Genomic DNA, 15,762 nt, shown 5'->3' on the forward strand with positions numbered 1-15,762 from the left:
TTACATGATCATGAATTCTCGTGCATAAAAGAGAAACGTAATTTAATAATTATCGTTTTCTACTAATATGAGTTATGGAAACATTTAGAATTAACATGTGATATCATCATTAAATTATCTTTTTGGTTTCATTGTCATCAAACACGGATGATCCCGAAATTGTTATTTCGAGAAGTATCCCAACTCTAAATTTTACACGCTTACATATAAAGGCGATTATAGAGTTATTTTCTTGTCGATCAAAATAAGGATCTTAAATATCTTGACGTATGTATATAAAACAGTTTAGAATTTACTTCAAAAAGGCATTTGTATGAATTGATATATGTAGAGAGTGCTCGATATTTTGAAAAATTAAAAGAAAAAAGACTAAGATAGGTGGAATATCAATCTTTTTAGAGAATCTTATTGAGAATGTTTAAATTGTTAAATCTTAGTATTCTCTTATTTCTTTTATTCTTTGGATAAAATATTCAAAATAGAAAAAGAAATTTGGGTTCTGGGATTCGAGCCCAAGTCTCCACAGCCGAATCACTAAACTACAGCCCCCTCAAAACGAAAATTATATATACCAATCTGGATGGGTGGTTCTACTTTTATAACCATAAACCGGACTAATTCAGGTGGTTTTGCAATCCCGTCCGGTTCTTTTGCTCACCCTCTAGGTGCAACCGGAGAATCAAATTTTTACGGAAGTTTATTTAGACAAAAGTTGTTGCTTGAGAGGGTTCGGGTTGCATTCTTCCTACCGCTGATTTTATTGGTCATTCAAACGCTACCATTGCTGTAATCTTATTTTCTGTTTTCCACTTTTTTCTTTCGCCAGAATCCCGTAATCTTACTTCTTCTGTTTTTTTTTTTTTGTCTCCTTACGTGCTCACGAAATTAAATGCATATATAAAAAGGATTAGATAATAGATTGAGATTTACTCTAAAAATAAAAGGGTTAGTTATTTTTTCCATGAATGAAATGAGTGAAGGTAATTATTCTTTGAAAGGAGCATATAGATGTTTGAATTGTTGATATTAATTGTTTTTTTAATTTTATGCAGATAGGTGCTTGAATTTTGTCTAAGACTCTGTATTGAGTTGGATATGACTACTTTCCTTTCCTGCCTGACGGAGAGTTGAGAGATGTTTGTGTGAGAAGCTCTGTTGGTTTCTTGATAAAAGAATGCAAAACATATCGATGACTATGTCTTTTTCTCGGTGAATAATTATAGGGTAAGAGGCAGGCATTGCATTTTTTTTCTCAAAATATGTGCCTTTTTTAAAAACGGCATCTCAAAGACACAAAACAATTCCTGAATAGAGGCATGCTATGTTTCCCTGTTTTCTAGTATGGTGGTTGTGTGATGCTACATCAACGTTACATGTCTGAGAAAAAAAAAATGAAGAAGGAAACATTAGTCAAATTAGCGGAGGAAATCATAATCAAAATTACATGAAAAAACTAGAGTAACGGTCCTCAGTGATTCCGGATGCACGAAAGTCGAAACCTTTAGCCTCATTTTTTGCTATGTTCATGGGAGGATTATGGCTAGTGGGAGTGGAATGAAAGACCTCGACGGCAGTCCCAAAGTGGTTGGGAGTTCACTTCAATCAACGTCCACAGCAGAAGCCTATCAATGCACATGACAGAAGAAGACAGACAACTGGGAAAAATATTGGGTGGTCCGGGACCGCCACGTCAGCGTGGTCCCGGACCACTCACACGGCGCCACGTGTATGGGGAGCGCAGACAAAGGACGAAAACCGGGGCCCACTTCTCTGACGCTCTCTCTCCTCTTTCTCTCTTTTGTCCCCTCCCCTCATATGTGGCGCCATATGAGTGGTCCGGGACCACGCTGACGTGGCGGTCCCGGACCACCCAATATTTTCTCGACAAGCTGAGGACATCTGACTTGCTATAATTGAGTAGCGCAAAACAGACATGACATTGAAGAATTTATTTGGGAACAGTCTTTGTTGTGAAAAAAAAAAAAAAAAAAACAATGGTATTATAAAATAGACATGATAAAAAAAAATTAATTGAATATCACGATTCACATCTATAAGAAGGGTAGTTATAAATTTCATTATAAATCAAACAATACATGAAAATTATAAAGATTAATACCCTGAAAAATCCAAACTGGTATACATGTGACAAATTTACCTTAAATTATTTTTTTTTATCATAAAAAACTCCAAACTGATACACCTTATGATAAATTTACCCCAATTGACCATAAAAAATTCTAAACTAGTACATTTATGACAAATTTACCCTAAACTAATTTATTCAACCATAAAAAACCCCAAACTGATAAATTTGTGACAAATATACTATCCGCTAAATTGAATTAATACCACAAAAAAATCACAAAAATTGTAAACTGTGACAAATGAAGCGTAAAATCCCAAATTGGTATACCACTTAACTATCACGTGTCATTTAACTTAATAAATTTTAAAAAAACTAACATAGGGTAAATTTGTCACAAGTATACCAATTTAGGGTAAATTTGTCAAAGGTATACTACTTTATGATTTTTGGTGGTTAAAAAAATAGTTTATGGTAAATTTGTCACAGGTGTACCAGTTTAGGGTTTTTCAGGTTATTAACCCAAATTATAACCACGCCAAGTCACTTAAATACTTGTAATGTTTCCTATGATCCAATTATATCCAAATAACTCATACTATATTTTTCTCCCACAATTTCTCACAAAAGAATTAAACAAATCTTAAACTCACAAGATTTAATTAGCTTAACATTAATACTTCTTAGATGTACTTCACAAATAAGTTTCACCGCACAAATCTGTTGCCAAGTACCCAGCACCTATGCACGTCACGCACAAATTGCGCCCAGGGCACTCACTGAAAAACAGCATGGACAACGGCACAGGAAAGCTCCCTCAATCAGTACATACATACATATAAAACCTGCAGAGGCCGACTACAACATGGAATAGGAAATCCATGTTCAGACTCGGTCCAAGTCCATGTCCAAGTTGAACTTTCCTTCTTTATTATTATTTCTTGAACCGATTTACTTCACTTCCATATTTGGTTGGCCAATATCTTTTCATATCAAATTTGATATCAAGATAAATCTGGAAATCCTTATCCGACATGGAATATTTGGACCTCCACACATAACAAATAATTTCAAGTCAAGTTTTGTTTATTGGACTCAAATTCGAGACATATTCTAAGAGTGACTCTCATTTTTTTATCTTTTTTTTTTTTCAAAAGAGTGAGTACTTAAGACTTTTTCCTAAATGAAGGGACACTAACCCTCGCCTATGTCGTCCATTTTGAAATACAAGGATCGGGCTAATAAGTAGTTTACGATCAAATCTCCAATACTTTGACTTGTTTACATCTAATCATGTTACGTGGTTTTGTAGCTTGAAACCTACAATTAACAAGATAGTAACAGTAGGAGTCCTTGTGCTATTTACATATTCAAGTTCTCAAACTTTTATTTTATTCACTCAAGAATTAAAAATTGCATTAAAAAACATTTGAGAGATTCGGTTTGCTCCATCAATTTCTAATGGATAGAAACCATAGCTGGCTTCTTTAGTTCCCTATAGACTCAACAACAGATTGTGTGAGAATATGTCTACATGATCATGAATTTCCATGTGTAAAAGACAAATGTAATTTAGTAATTATCCCTTTTTACTAATATGATTGATCGAAACATTTAGAATTAACATTTGATATCATCCACTAAATTATTCCGTTGGTCTTATTGTCACAAAACATGGATGATCCTGGAATTAATCATTTCAATAAGTCTCCTATACCTGAGTTTAAAATGTTTTTTTTTACATATGAAGGTGATTATGGAGTTTTTTTTCTCATTGGTCGAAATAATGATACTCATATATCTTGATAAACGGATATAAGACTGTTCAAACTTTTCTCTGAAAAAAGTATCTATATGAATTGATATTTGTAGAGAGTACTAGATATTTTAATTTTTTTAATAAAAAAGACTACAAGGTGTAATATAAAATTATTAGAGAAATAAAAAGATTGAGAATATTTTAATTGTTAAATATCTTATTTTTTCACTCTTTGGATAAGAATTTTCATTTCTACACAAGAAATCTATTACAGGTTTTCATTATTTGAGTGGATTTGAGTTTTCGTTCGGAAACTGCTCTCAATACGAGACCAAAGGCATTTTTATTTTCATGTTCAAACGGAAACGAAAAAAACAAAACGAGAAAATTTTCTCTAAACAATGCAGGGGCGACCTGCTTTATTGACCCATAGGCTTTTGGTTTGTGGACCCCACACGTCTTTCGCACACCACCCAACATTTGCACGCGCTTGTCTTCGTATTGCTCAATTCCGTTCCCGCTGGTCGACTGAATTTTATAATGAGATGCCGTTGGCCTTGCTATATATGTTCGTGCATGAAGTAGACCACGAGGCACCACCAAACCATTGTTACCCAACGAAAGCATCAACCCTGCAACCTCCTCTTAAGCACTCCTCAACCCCTGCTTTTGCCTTTTGGAAATGGCGGAAGCAGTGCTCTTCATCCTCACCAACGACATACTGAAACTCGCCTGTTCCAACATATTTTCGAAAATCCAACTTGCACGAGGTGCGAGGGATGATCTCCAACGTCTCAAGTACACCGTCAAGACCATCCAAACCGTGCTTTTGGATGCCGAGAAGAAACAATGGGACAGCGAGCAGGTCAAGCTCTGGCTCGCGAGGCTGAAGGAAGTGTTGTACGACGCACAGGACTTGCTGGACGATGTCGCAACTGAGGATCTGAGGCGGAAGGTCACTCCCGGAAACAAGATGTCAACAGCGGTACGCTCTCTCTTTTCCAAATCAAATAAGCTAGCACAGCCCTACAAAGTGGCTAAAAGGATTCAAGAAATTAGGAAGAAACTGGATTGGATTGCAAAAGATAAGGAGTTCCGTTTAGAGGAGCATCGGAGTGAGGCAACTGTTGCTATTGTGAGGAAATGGACAACTGGCTCTTTTGCGTGGAAGGAAGAAATAATTGGTAGACAAAGTGATGAGAGGCAGATCATCAAATATCTGCTCGATTCCTCCATTTTGGTTGTTTCCATACTCGGTATGGGAGGACTTGGAAAAACCTCGCTTGCTCGGCTGGCGTACAACAATGTCGAAGTGAGAAACTACTTCAAGCTTAAGATGTGGGTGTGTGTATCCAATGTCTTTGATGAGGATTTTCTCATCAAAGAATTACTAAAATCTGCCCGAGATGAAGTGGATCCTAAGATGATAGATCTGCAAGACATTGAGAAGGAGTCTAAGACCCAATTGCAGATACTTCTTGGTAAGGTACTAGACGGGAAGAAATACTTGCTTGTTTTGGATGACTTGAGGAATGAAGATCACAGGAAATGGTCGGAGCTCGAAGGTTTGCTAAGGGGTGGTCTACCGGGGAGCAAGATACTTGTAACCACGCGCAATGAGTCAGTGGTGAAGGCTACAGGTACAAAATCAGTTATCCATTCTCTAGGTATCTTAGGTAATGGTGAGTCGTGGAAGTTATTCAAGAAAATGGCTTTCGGAGATGGGGAAGAATCATTAAACCAGGAACTGGAGGAGATTGGTCGACATATAGTTAAAAAATGCGGGGTGTTCCCCTTGCCATGAAAACTATAGGCAACCTTTTGTATGCCAAAAAGGTAATGAGTGGCTCCATTTCAAAGAGAGTGAATTCTCAAAACTCGATACATTGAACCTTGGAATAATGGAAGTTCTCAAAGTCAGCTACAATCATCTTCAGCCACAGCTAAAACATTGTTTTGCATATTGTGCATTGTTTCCAAAAGATTATGTCTTCAATAAACAAACAATGATACAGTTGTGGATAGCACAAGGTTTTATCGAGTCATTGGATGAGAATGAAGAGCTAGAAGAGATCGGGGATGATTATGTCTCAAACCTACTATGTGGGTCATTTCTTGAAGTTGAGAAGGTTGATCCTTACACTAGTAAGGTGGAAATGTTCAAGATGCATGATCTGATGCACGATTTTGCCTTGAAAGTCGCCGGAAATGAGTGCAAGATGGTCAATCTTAACAAAGGCAGAGACAATATTGATGAAGATACTCGACATGCAGTTTTTTATTTACAATCGCCCTTATTGCTGCAGGAAGTGACTTCTCTACTAAAAGCGACTAATCTACGAACATTTCTCATTTTGGAAGGAATAAAGTTGTCCCTAAATAAATGTCATCAGATTTTCTCCAAGTTCAGGCATTGCCGAACGTTGGGATTGAAACATGTAATTTTTTGCATCCCTCTTTCGTTGGTTAGTCAGTTGAAACACTTAAGATTTCTTGAAGTTTTTGCGAATCTCTCCATCAAGAGTTTGCCAAATTCAATCACGGATTTGCTGAACTTGCAGACTCTTAAACTCTCTGGATGTGCGAAACTTAAAACATTGCCCAAATCTGATTTGAAGAAATTGGTCAATCTTAGATATCTTTCGATTGCCACCTATCCCCGCTCAGTGAACTCTCTTCTCTGAGGACTTTGAGTCTCATGTCCTTGACGTCATTGGAGTTTGACCCTCTTCAACTGCAATCTAGTACTACACGGCCCTTCTTCCCATCTCTCGAGAGTTTGACCCTCTTCAAATGCAGTAAGCTAAAAGTGATGATGGCATTTCAAAAGCATCAGTCAGACAATTCACGGTTGTTGTAATTATGGTTATAATTATGGTTAATGGATCAACGGAAGCCAATAAATTAAGATACGTTTTTTCTGTTCACGTATCTCTTTTTGAATTCATGAATTTTCTATACTTTTATGTTCACGTATCTATTGAATTCATGAATTTCTTAGATTCATGTATCGTTTAGTTCATGTATTTATTGAGTTCATGAATCTCTTGAATTCATGTATCTTTGGATACGTGAATCTCTTGGATTCACGTATCTCTTTATTCATGAATCTCGTGGATACACGCGTCTATTTAATTCATGTATCTCTTTAGTACATGAACTAAAAATCTCTATATATAGATAGGAACATAGAGCTTCATGGGTTTTTTGGTTTTCTCGATTCGATTCCAAAAAGAGCTTTGATGTCCTTTCTACTCTTCTGTTTTTCCCGAGTGTCTTTGGTTCAATTGAACGGTTCGATGAGTCCTGTTTGTATAGTGCTAATCCAAACAGGTTAGAGGTGTTGTATCTTGGGAGGCATAGTTCGTGAATCTGCGGAGCACCTTTGGCAGGAACTAATCGCCTTAAGGAGATTCGGTTATCCGTACCTCACCTCCAATTTTATGTTATATCTTATTTCATTCTTTTCCAAGAGTTGTAAGTTTACATAAAAATAAGAATATTATATAGCTATTATCGTCTTCTTTACATTGATGTTCTGATTGCAACAAACAGTGTGCTTTCTCTAGAGTAATTTCCAACACGGTCATCCTTCCAAAACTTCGATCCATGATAATACAGCATTGTCCCGCCTTGAACTTCGTGCCACCGTTCCCCCAGGTGGAATACTTGAAGATAGATGACATTGAAATCTTGGAAGATTGGTTGACTAGGCAAGCGGTGAGATCCACATTCAACCCTTTGTCTAAATTAAAGCATCTACATCTTCATGGTACGGGTCTAGGGCTCTCGATACTTGAGAGACTATTTCAATTTGCCAGTAATCTCGAGTCCATGCAAATCCATAGTTACTGCCCATGGGATCTCTCTCCTGTCAAGGACCTTCACCGTATCTATGTACTCGAGAAATTGGAACTCAGGACGTGCAACCTAAGGGATCTCTTTGGTGGCATGCGGCACCTTTCCTCGCTCCAGGAACTTGGCATTTGGGGAAGTGTAGGACTTGATTTATCGTGCCAAGAAGACGAGCAAAGCACCCGATGTCAATTCCTTAAGAAACTTTGTGTTCTTAAAATCTTATACCATTGGAATTTGGTGACATTGCCTGAGTGGATTCAACATGCCACAAATTTGCAATCTCTCGAGGTTTTTCAGTGTATGACTCTGACAAGTTTGCCAAAATGGATTGAAAATTTCTCTTTACTTGAAAAGCTTGTAATATTTGATTGTGAAAGTTTAGAGCATTTACAATTCGAGACGCGCAACCTCACACGGTTGAAGGAACTGAGAATCATTAATTGTCCGGGTCTGGAAGAGGTGCCTAATAGATACGCACGTTCCGGTCAGTGTACGGGAGGGGATGAATCGGAACGATTAGCACAGTAGAGGTACGAGAAAAGACTTACATCACCTATCAACAGTGTTCCTTTTTCAACTCTTTTACCTTCTTCATTATTTAACTCATTTCTCTCCTCTACACTGTACGTTCGCAGGTCGCAATGCAAATATTTATGAAAAAGAAGGATAGCGTCTCTCCACTCCCGCTCCAGCTCGCCACCATCTTCCGTCGTCATGTCGCGCGTGTAGAACAAATGCCTCCTTTGCCTCCTCGTCTTGCTCGTACAACCTCCTCACTCCCCTCCCCTCCCCTCCTTCATCTCCTCCATCACTGCCGCCTGAAGCTGAGATTCTCGGATCCGCCGCTTTATTCGGAGCTGCCTACCTTCGGATGTCTCCTGCAGTCGGATGACGAAATTCTAGGGATTTCGGTGATCGCGACGTCGACGAGGCCTTTGACGCCGGCTTTCGAGTCGTCGCCCGCTCTGTCGTAGCTTTCTGCTCGCCGGAGTCGGAGGCCAAATCGATGGTAGGCTTTGTTCCTCTCTCTCTCTCTCTCTCTCTCTCTCTCTCTCTCTCTCTCTCTCTCTCTACTGCAGTTCAATTTTCACTGTGAATGTGTGATGAGTTTGGATTATGAATCGAATGTTATGGAGACATTTGGATTATGAATTGAGTGTTATGGAGACGGTACAGTGTCAATGCATGATATGAGCATCTTCTTTATAGCTGATTGATCGATTGAAAGAGAAGTGCAGAGAACAATGACATCCATTGTGAGGTTCCGCTTGACTTTAGAATTGTGAGATTCATAAAAAATGGAAGGAAAAAGTCATAGCTTATGAGCTACCCCTAGCTGAGAAAATTACAATGCTGTTTGATAATGGCTGATTCTTTGGGGGATTGGGCGGCTAGTACACACAGTTTTGCAATTTATGAAAACAAAATCTGTTAGGACAGAGTTGAACAATGATAGATGACTGGACGATTCGATGTTGTCTTAGCCCTTGACTTCTTCGCAGTTACAGAAATCTATATGTAGAGGAATCTTTGGTTTGGAGCCCTCTCTTTGTCATCACTTTAGGAGTGTTTCTGGACTTCTCAGGTAAACATAACTATTATCTACGATCTGGGTCCATATGATCTAGTAAGCATATATAAATCTCAATGTTCATCTGAGTGAAATAGACAACAACTTGGTGAATCTTGGACAACCTTGATTGATGCCAAGGGTTGCAATAGTTTTTATAAATCATTTAAATTTTGGACCCTTTTATAACTAAGGTGCTGAGCTTTATGAGCAGCTAATTTAACAATCATATGCCTTGGACTTGAGAAACTGAACTACGAAAAGATCTGGTTCTGGTTACTGATTAGAGGAAAAACTCTTCTCGCTTTCTTTCTGGAGTCCATGCGTTGAAAAGTCGTGTTAGGATGGGGACTTGCCTTTGCGTTGTTTCATATGGCAGGGCCATCCTCTCGAGATGTTGCAATGCATTAGAAAACTAAACTAGAGCTGTTGTAAAAGTATGGTGGAGGCCTGGGCTTCTGATAAGTGCTCAAACAGACGAGAGCCCAGTCTCATCACATGCTTTGGGTACTCCAGCATTTCTCTGCCAGAGATGTTGCGATGCATTAGAAAACTGAACTAGAGCTGCTGTAAAAGTATGGTTGGACGGATTCCTAGAGAATACGACAAAGGGTGTTGATATTTTGTCAACTTAGGTGCAAAAGTTTGCTATTGCTACCGCTAGAACGCGAATAAAGTCAACTGTCAAGGAACATCCTTTTTTTTCCAACCAAAAAGAATGGAACGACCACCTCCAAGGTTCCCATCGATGAAAATGATCAGTCATTGAGGATCGTCTTACTGATTCGTATCGTTGGTTGAGACTAGATGCAAGATTATATGCTATGACAGGTAGTGGAATTTAGGTGATAAACTTTGTACAGATTCAGCGGTAGCAATTGCCTTCGCTGGTTGAATGAAGTAACTGGGCACTTTCATTTCATTAGTGTTCAACATGTATTCTGGCTGACTCAATGGAAAAGTAAGTGATAACTCAAGTTTCGTACGCTTGCTATCATCATACAGTGAAAACCATTTACTTTGCACTTGTATGAACTCCTGCGATTTTTTTTGCGAAATGTTTTTTATCAATTCACTTTGTGAACTTTCTCGAGTTTTCCCTTTTTGAAAGGTGAAAAACACGCATCGGAAAGTCACGAGGCAAAAAATGATATTCCTCCAATCAGCAGCGACTGAATTACGAAATCTCTTCGGCCAAAAAAGGAAAATTATGAAGTCCCATGTTGCTGTTCTATATGACCTTCTTTGAAATTTTTTTTTTTTTTGGGCATTTGTCTCCTGCTCGAAGAACTTGCGCAATCCGTGGATCACCTCCCCCAAGAGGCTCTCAGGACCCCATAATCGCGCGATATTTTGCAACTACGTCATTGTGATGGGGGCTCATAAATGTTTGCTTAACCATTACATCACTTGTCTAACAGTTGGACGAAATAGACTACAATGATTAGTAATGCACGAAATTGCAATCACTTCATGAGATGTCTTCATAAGGCAAACGGTCATCAATTTACATGAATCATGTGTTATTTCAAAGCTATTGGAGTCCTCTAAGTATGTCTAGAAGGAATCACAAGAAAATTTTGCTCATAAGGAGCTTAATTAATGTCATCTTTATAGAGACACTGGTTAGTAACAATTGCAGCAATTTTTACACAGAACAAGGACTATTTTCCCCAATCGAATGGCATGACAAAAATCCGTGAGAATTCATGCCTATAGGTTATAATGTCCTGATCGTTTTTCATGAAGACATTTGATCCAATTTGAATCACAGAAATCAACAAAAAATCGAAAAATAGTGCAAACCGCAACTCAATAGAACGGCAAAACATTTGGCAGATTTTGGACACAACTTATAGTATGAGAAAAGCATATCAAATGAGGATTGTTGGGGACGTGCGATGAACTGTTGGAAAGCTATTTGAGTCATCTAAGACTTTCATGAAGGCATCCAAATTAGAAAACTGCATTTATAAGCTCATTTCGAAACGTTTACTAGATCAGTCATCCAGGCATCCGAAATTGCAAAACTACCTTAAATCAAGCAATCAATCACATTCAAGCTATCATCAACCATCTGTATCCATTCTAGGGCATCCTAAACATCCTTAAATAGGTGTAATTATCATTGATCAAACACTAGGTGTGAAGTCTTGCTCCGGTCTCCTAATGAGACCTCACTTCATTGAGCTCAAGATTTAAATGATACCTTTTGCACATTTTGATCAATTTAAGCTCGATTTAATCAGCGATCAAGCCTCCACGGCAATCAATGAATGCCAAGGGAACTCCGAGGGACCCGAGGACCATCGAAGAAGGATTGGAGTGGCCCGGATTTGTACCGATCAGCGGCTGAGGAAGAATCAAACGCCAATTTGGACCAACGAAGGAAGATCGGTTACCAAGAGGCCACCAGTGACTGTTTTGCTGGTTTCCAACCACCGGCTACTCGAGGACTCAATGGCGGATGCAACCAAAGTGATCCAAAAGCCAAGGAAATGCTGTGGACCATCGATTGAAGCTGAGGAAGACGCCGGGCTCAGTACCGGTGTGAGCGACATCCTTGTGCCCTCGAGGGAAGGACGAGTGAATCGGGCGACCATTGGAGGCAGCAGCGACGTCGAGCAGCATCGGGAGAGAGAGAAGTGGGGCCGGAGGTGGTGGCACAGTGCAGGATGCAGGGTGGTTTAGGCAGCAAACGACGAAGGCAGTGAGGTGGTTGTGTGTGAGAGAGAGAAAGAGAGGGGCAGGAAAGGAGAGAGGGAGATTTTTGAGCTTTTCTATAGATTTCCAAACTTGGAAATTGAAAAATATGAGACCCTCCTTTGGAAAAAAATCATTTTTATATTGGTTTAAGGGATGGAATCTTGGCCCTTGGATTAATCCACGGGCTAGGATGCCATCTTACCTTTAATAAACCCTAGATGACATCCTAATTAAGCATATGTTAATTTCAATGGTCACGATACATTCTTAATAGATGATAATGATCTAATTATAAGATAATTGGTTAATCAGGGTCTTCTTTTGCAATTTCACCAAACTTTGGGAATAAATTTGCAAATTTCGTAAAATCCATGACAAAATTGGAAATCTGAAAATTAAGGACATGAGTGCATTGGCCATGAGCCAGGCCACCGCGAAACAATCAAGAATCAGCCAAACTGGCTGGACCATTTAGTCTAGTTTGAACTGGTCTTGGCCAATTTAGCCTCAATTCCCTATTTATGCAATTAGGTCCTTGAAAAGATTTTTTTTTTCTATCCTAGGGACAAAACAAACTGATTTATGCAATTGGCTCATCGAAAATGTAAATTAATCGAAATTGAACTTAATCGGGGTCAAAGTGATATGGATCCATCCAATCGCCCATGCTTACAATGACCTATTCAACTCAAATTGATATCAAAATGATAGCGCGACTTTTATATTAAACTTGAACCGAGGTTTTGTGATAAAATTAGACCTCAATTCTCGAAATTAGACCTTAATCTCAAATGGGTCAACTTGAATTTTGCTAATCGGAGTTCCTTAGCCTACTTTTCTCAAATTCAGGAAGGCTAGATCTCCCAAATTGAAAAGTTCCCAAATGAATTTTCCAAAATTGACTTCAAATTCGGACTTATCTCACAAAAATGAGTGGAATGGAAGTGTCAATTTGCAAATCATGTAGAATCAATCTAGACCCCCTAATCATGGCTAAAAATGAGAATCCATATTTTGGCATGCCCGATCTTAAAATTGATTAAACGAGTGAATGGGTAATGATCTCTAGATCAAATTTTGTAAAATGAAATAGGCTTAATTATGACTATGATGAAAGTAATTTTATTTTTGGTCGATTTTAAACCTAAAATCGAAAAATTTAGAAAACAAAGTTCTTAAGCAATTTTTACAATATATATATATATGTTAAAGTCAAATTGAGACTAAAAGGAATCTTTATGTGTAAAAAGTCAATCTTTGACCTGAGAGTTTGACTTTTAATTAAAGGGTTGACCAAAAGTCAACTTAAAAGTCAATCGTTTGACTTTTTGGGTTTTCGATGAAAATGGCTAGGCAAAGAAAAAATGGAAATTGACACTTTTGTTCGAGAAATGGGCTTCATCACGATCAGAAGCCCTAATCTCAAGTTTTCTACCTATATCAACGCGTCAATTGAAAATCAGATATCAACACAACAATGTACATTTCGACAATAGTCATTGGACTAATGAAATAACCATTTTGGGTGTGGATTCGCACAACATCATAATCTAAATGGAAATAGTAATCGAAAAGTTAGGTAGTTTGATAAGCTTGTCAGAAACTATAGTGGAGAAACAACAAATCGATGCTATTTTTAGATAGTCTACAAATGTTTAGGAAAATGATTGTATGGATAGTTCTACCTTTGGATAAAAGCTCAATGGTAACTCTAACGGCTCTTTGCTTCTCCAATCCACCTCCAATGGATAGATTGAAGATGGCTATAAAAGAGAAGATCTCTCGAAGCCAAATGTTAGAGAGAGCAACATACCAAGATCTGAAAATTTTGCTTCTAGCTATGTTCTAAGCGATACACTCTCTTTCAATTGTTTTTCTAAGTATTGTATTCGTGCTATCTTAATAATTGTGCTAAATATTAAGTGTATAAGAGTAAGAGTAGTAGCTGCGTCCTGATAGTGTGATCTATCGTGCAATAAGATTAGTTCTTGCCAATTGTAACTTTCTGAGCAAATTACTAGTTTGAAGAGTAGACGTACACTTGGGGGATGAAGCCGAACCACTATATATTGTCGTGTGCTATTGTTCTCTATGTTATTACTTTTACAATTACACAATATGGTCACGAGCTTTGAAACATCACCTTAACCAGATCTTTACTTAGCATCAACTATTTTTCGCTAAAGATTGTCAAGTTTTCTAAGTTGTATTATTAACCCCCAACGGGTATTGGACAATTACTAGAGCCATTAAGATCAAACATTTGGTGAGCAATACCAATTGCAACACGCTTAGAAGGTTGAGTTGATTCGATGTAGTCAAAATAGCATATCTAACTTGGAAACTGGATGATATAATACGTTCAACAGATTCTATTTGCGCTTCAAAGAATTGAAAGAGTGTTTTCTAGCAAGCTATAGGCAAGTAATTGGATTGGATGGATGCTTTACAAAGACTTTAATTAGAGGGATGTTGTATGGGGTATTGTTGAAGCTGAGACCAAAAAATCTCAGACTTGGTTCCTCAAGCTACCAATGAAAGACTTGAATATAACACAAGATCTTGGCTAGACCTTCACGAGTGACAAACTAGAATGTTAGACTGTGCACTAGCTTTACTAATAGAAGTATTTGTTGTTTGCAGACTACCTTTTTTGCATGTCAATAAATGTGTTGCAAGGCCTTGTCAATGCAATTTCTAAACTCTCTTTGCAAGCAGAGCATAGGAATTGTGCTTAGCATATTTATGCTAACCGGAAAAAATTATACAAGGGAGAAACATGTAGGAATTGCTTTTGCAGAGTAGCATATTCGACATATGAGGCTGATTTCAACATAGCAATAAAAGAAATGAAGAAAGAGTCTATTCATGCAAACGAAGACTTCATGAGATAGGGTCCAAAACACTTTTGTAAGGCATTTATCAAGTGTGGACAAAATTTCAATGCTATTGAGGACAATTTAAGTGAGACGTTCAATGCATATATATGCAGAGAAAGGGAATGTGCCATTCTCAATACGTTAGAGGGCCTAAGAAAATAGCATTTGGGGAATTACATTTACAAAGAATCTTTGTGGTAAAAAAAAATATCAAAAGAAAAATTAAAAAAATTGACCAAAGGGCGGTGGCCTGGTGCTGGCAACCTCCGGCGACCTCCGGCGATGCCGGATCTAGGCAGCGAGGTCGCGGGAGGACCTCGCCGCCTCGGATCCGGGTCGCGGCGGGGTCACGCGACCTCGCCGCCCCGGATCTAGGGCGCGCGAGGTCGCGGAGGTCGCGCGACGCCGCCTCGACCCAAATCCGGGGGCCGCGAGGTCGCGCGACCCAAATCGGGGGCGGCAAGGTCCTCCCGCGACCCTGCCGCCCCAGATCTGGGTCACGGTGACCCTGCACCTCGCCGTGACCTTGGTCACGGCGGTCGCACCACCCCCCGGCATCGGTCGTCTGGGCGACGGTCGCTGGCAACCGCTCGCGGAAGAAGAAGACCGCATGCTGGCCTAGATCTGGGTTGCAGCGACCCAGCCCTCGATCGCGCCACCTCCGGCGTCGGTCGCGCCACCCCCCGACGATTGCCAGCGTCCCTCCAGCAGTCGCCGGCCGCTCGCGCAAAGTGAGCGTAACCGAACCCCCGGAGAAGATGAACGGTTGCGACACAAGGGCAAGAACTGGAAAAACAAAAAATTCATGAGGACAATTTTGGAAAAAAAAAATATGAACAATGCCCGTGTGGGCATGCCGAAAAAGTCGAAAGCCCAAGGTAGGTCCTCACCTGCCTTGGGCTTT

General features: G+C 39.1%; 1 protein-coding gene across 1 annotated transcript; it reads left to right on the plus strand.

The window, feature by feature from the left end:
• Window positions 1-4,527: 4,527 nt before the first annotated feature.
• On the plus strand, window positions 4,528-5,649 carry LOC120287269 (putative disease resistance protein RGA3). Its single transcript, XM_039300015.1, has one exon. The coding sequence runs from the start codon at window positions 4,528-4,530 to the stop codon at window positions 5,647-5,649; it is 1,122 nt and encodes a 373-aa protein (XP_039155949.1).
• The last annotated feature ends 10,113 nt before the right edge of the window (window positions 5,650-15,762 follow it).

Source organism: Eucalyptus grandis, chromosome 8 (assembly GCF_016545825.1).
Source record: "Eucalyptus grandis isolate ANBG69807.140 chromosome 8, ASM1654582v1, whole genome shotgun sequence".
NCBI classification, from domain to species: domain Eukaryota; kingdom Viridiplantae; phylum Streptophyta; class Magnoliopsida; order Myrtales; family Myrtaceae; genus Eucalyptus; species Eucalyptus grandis.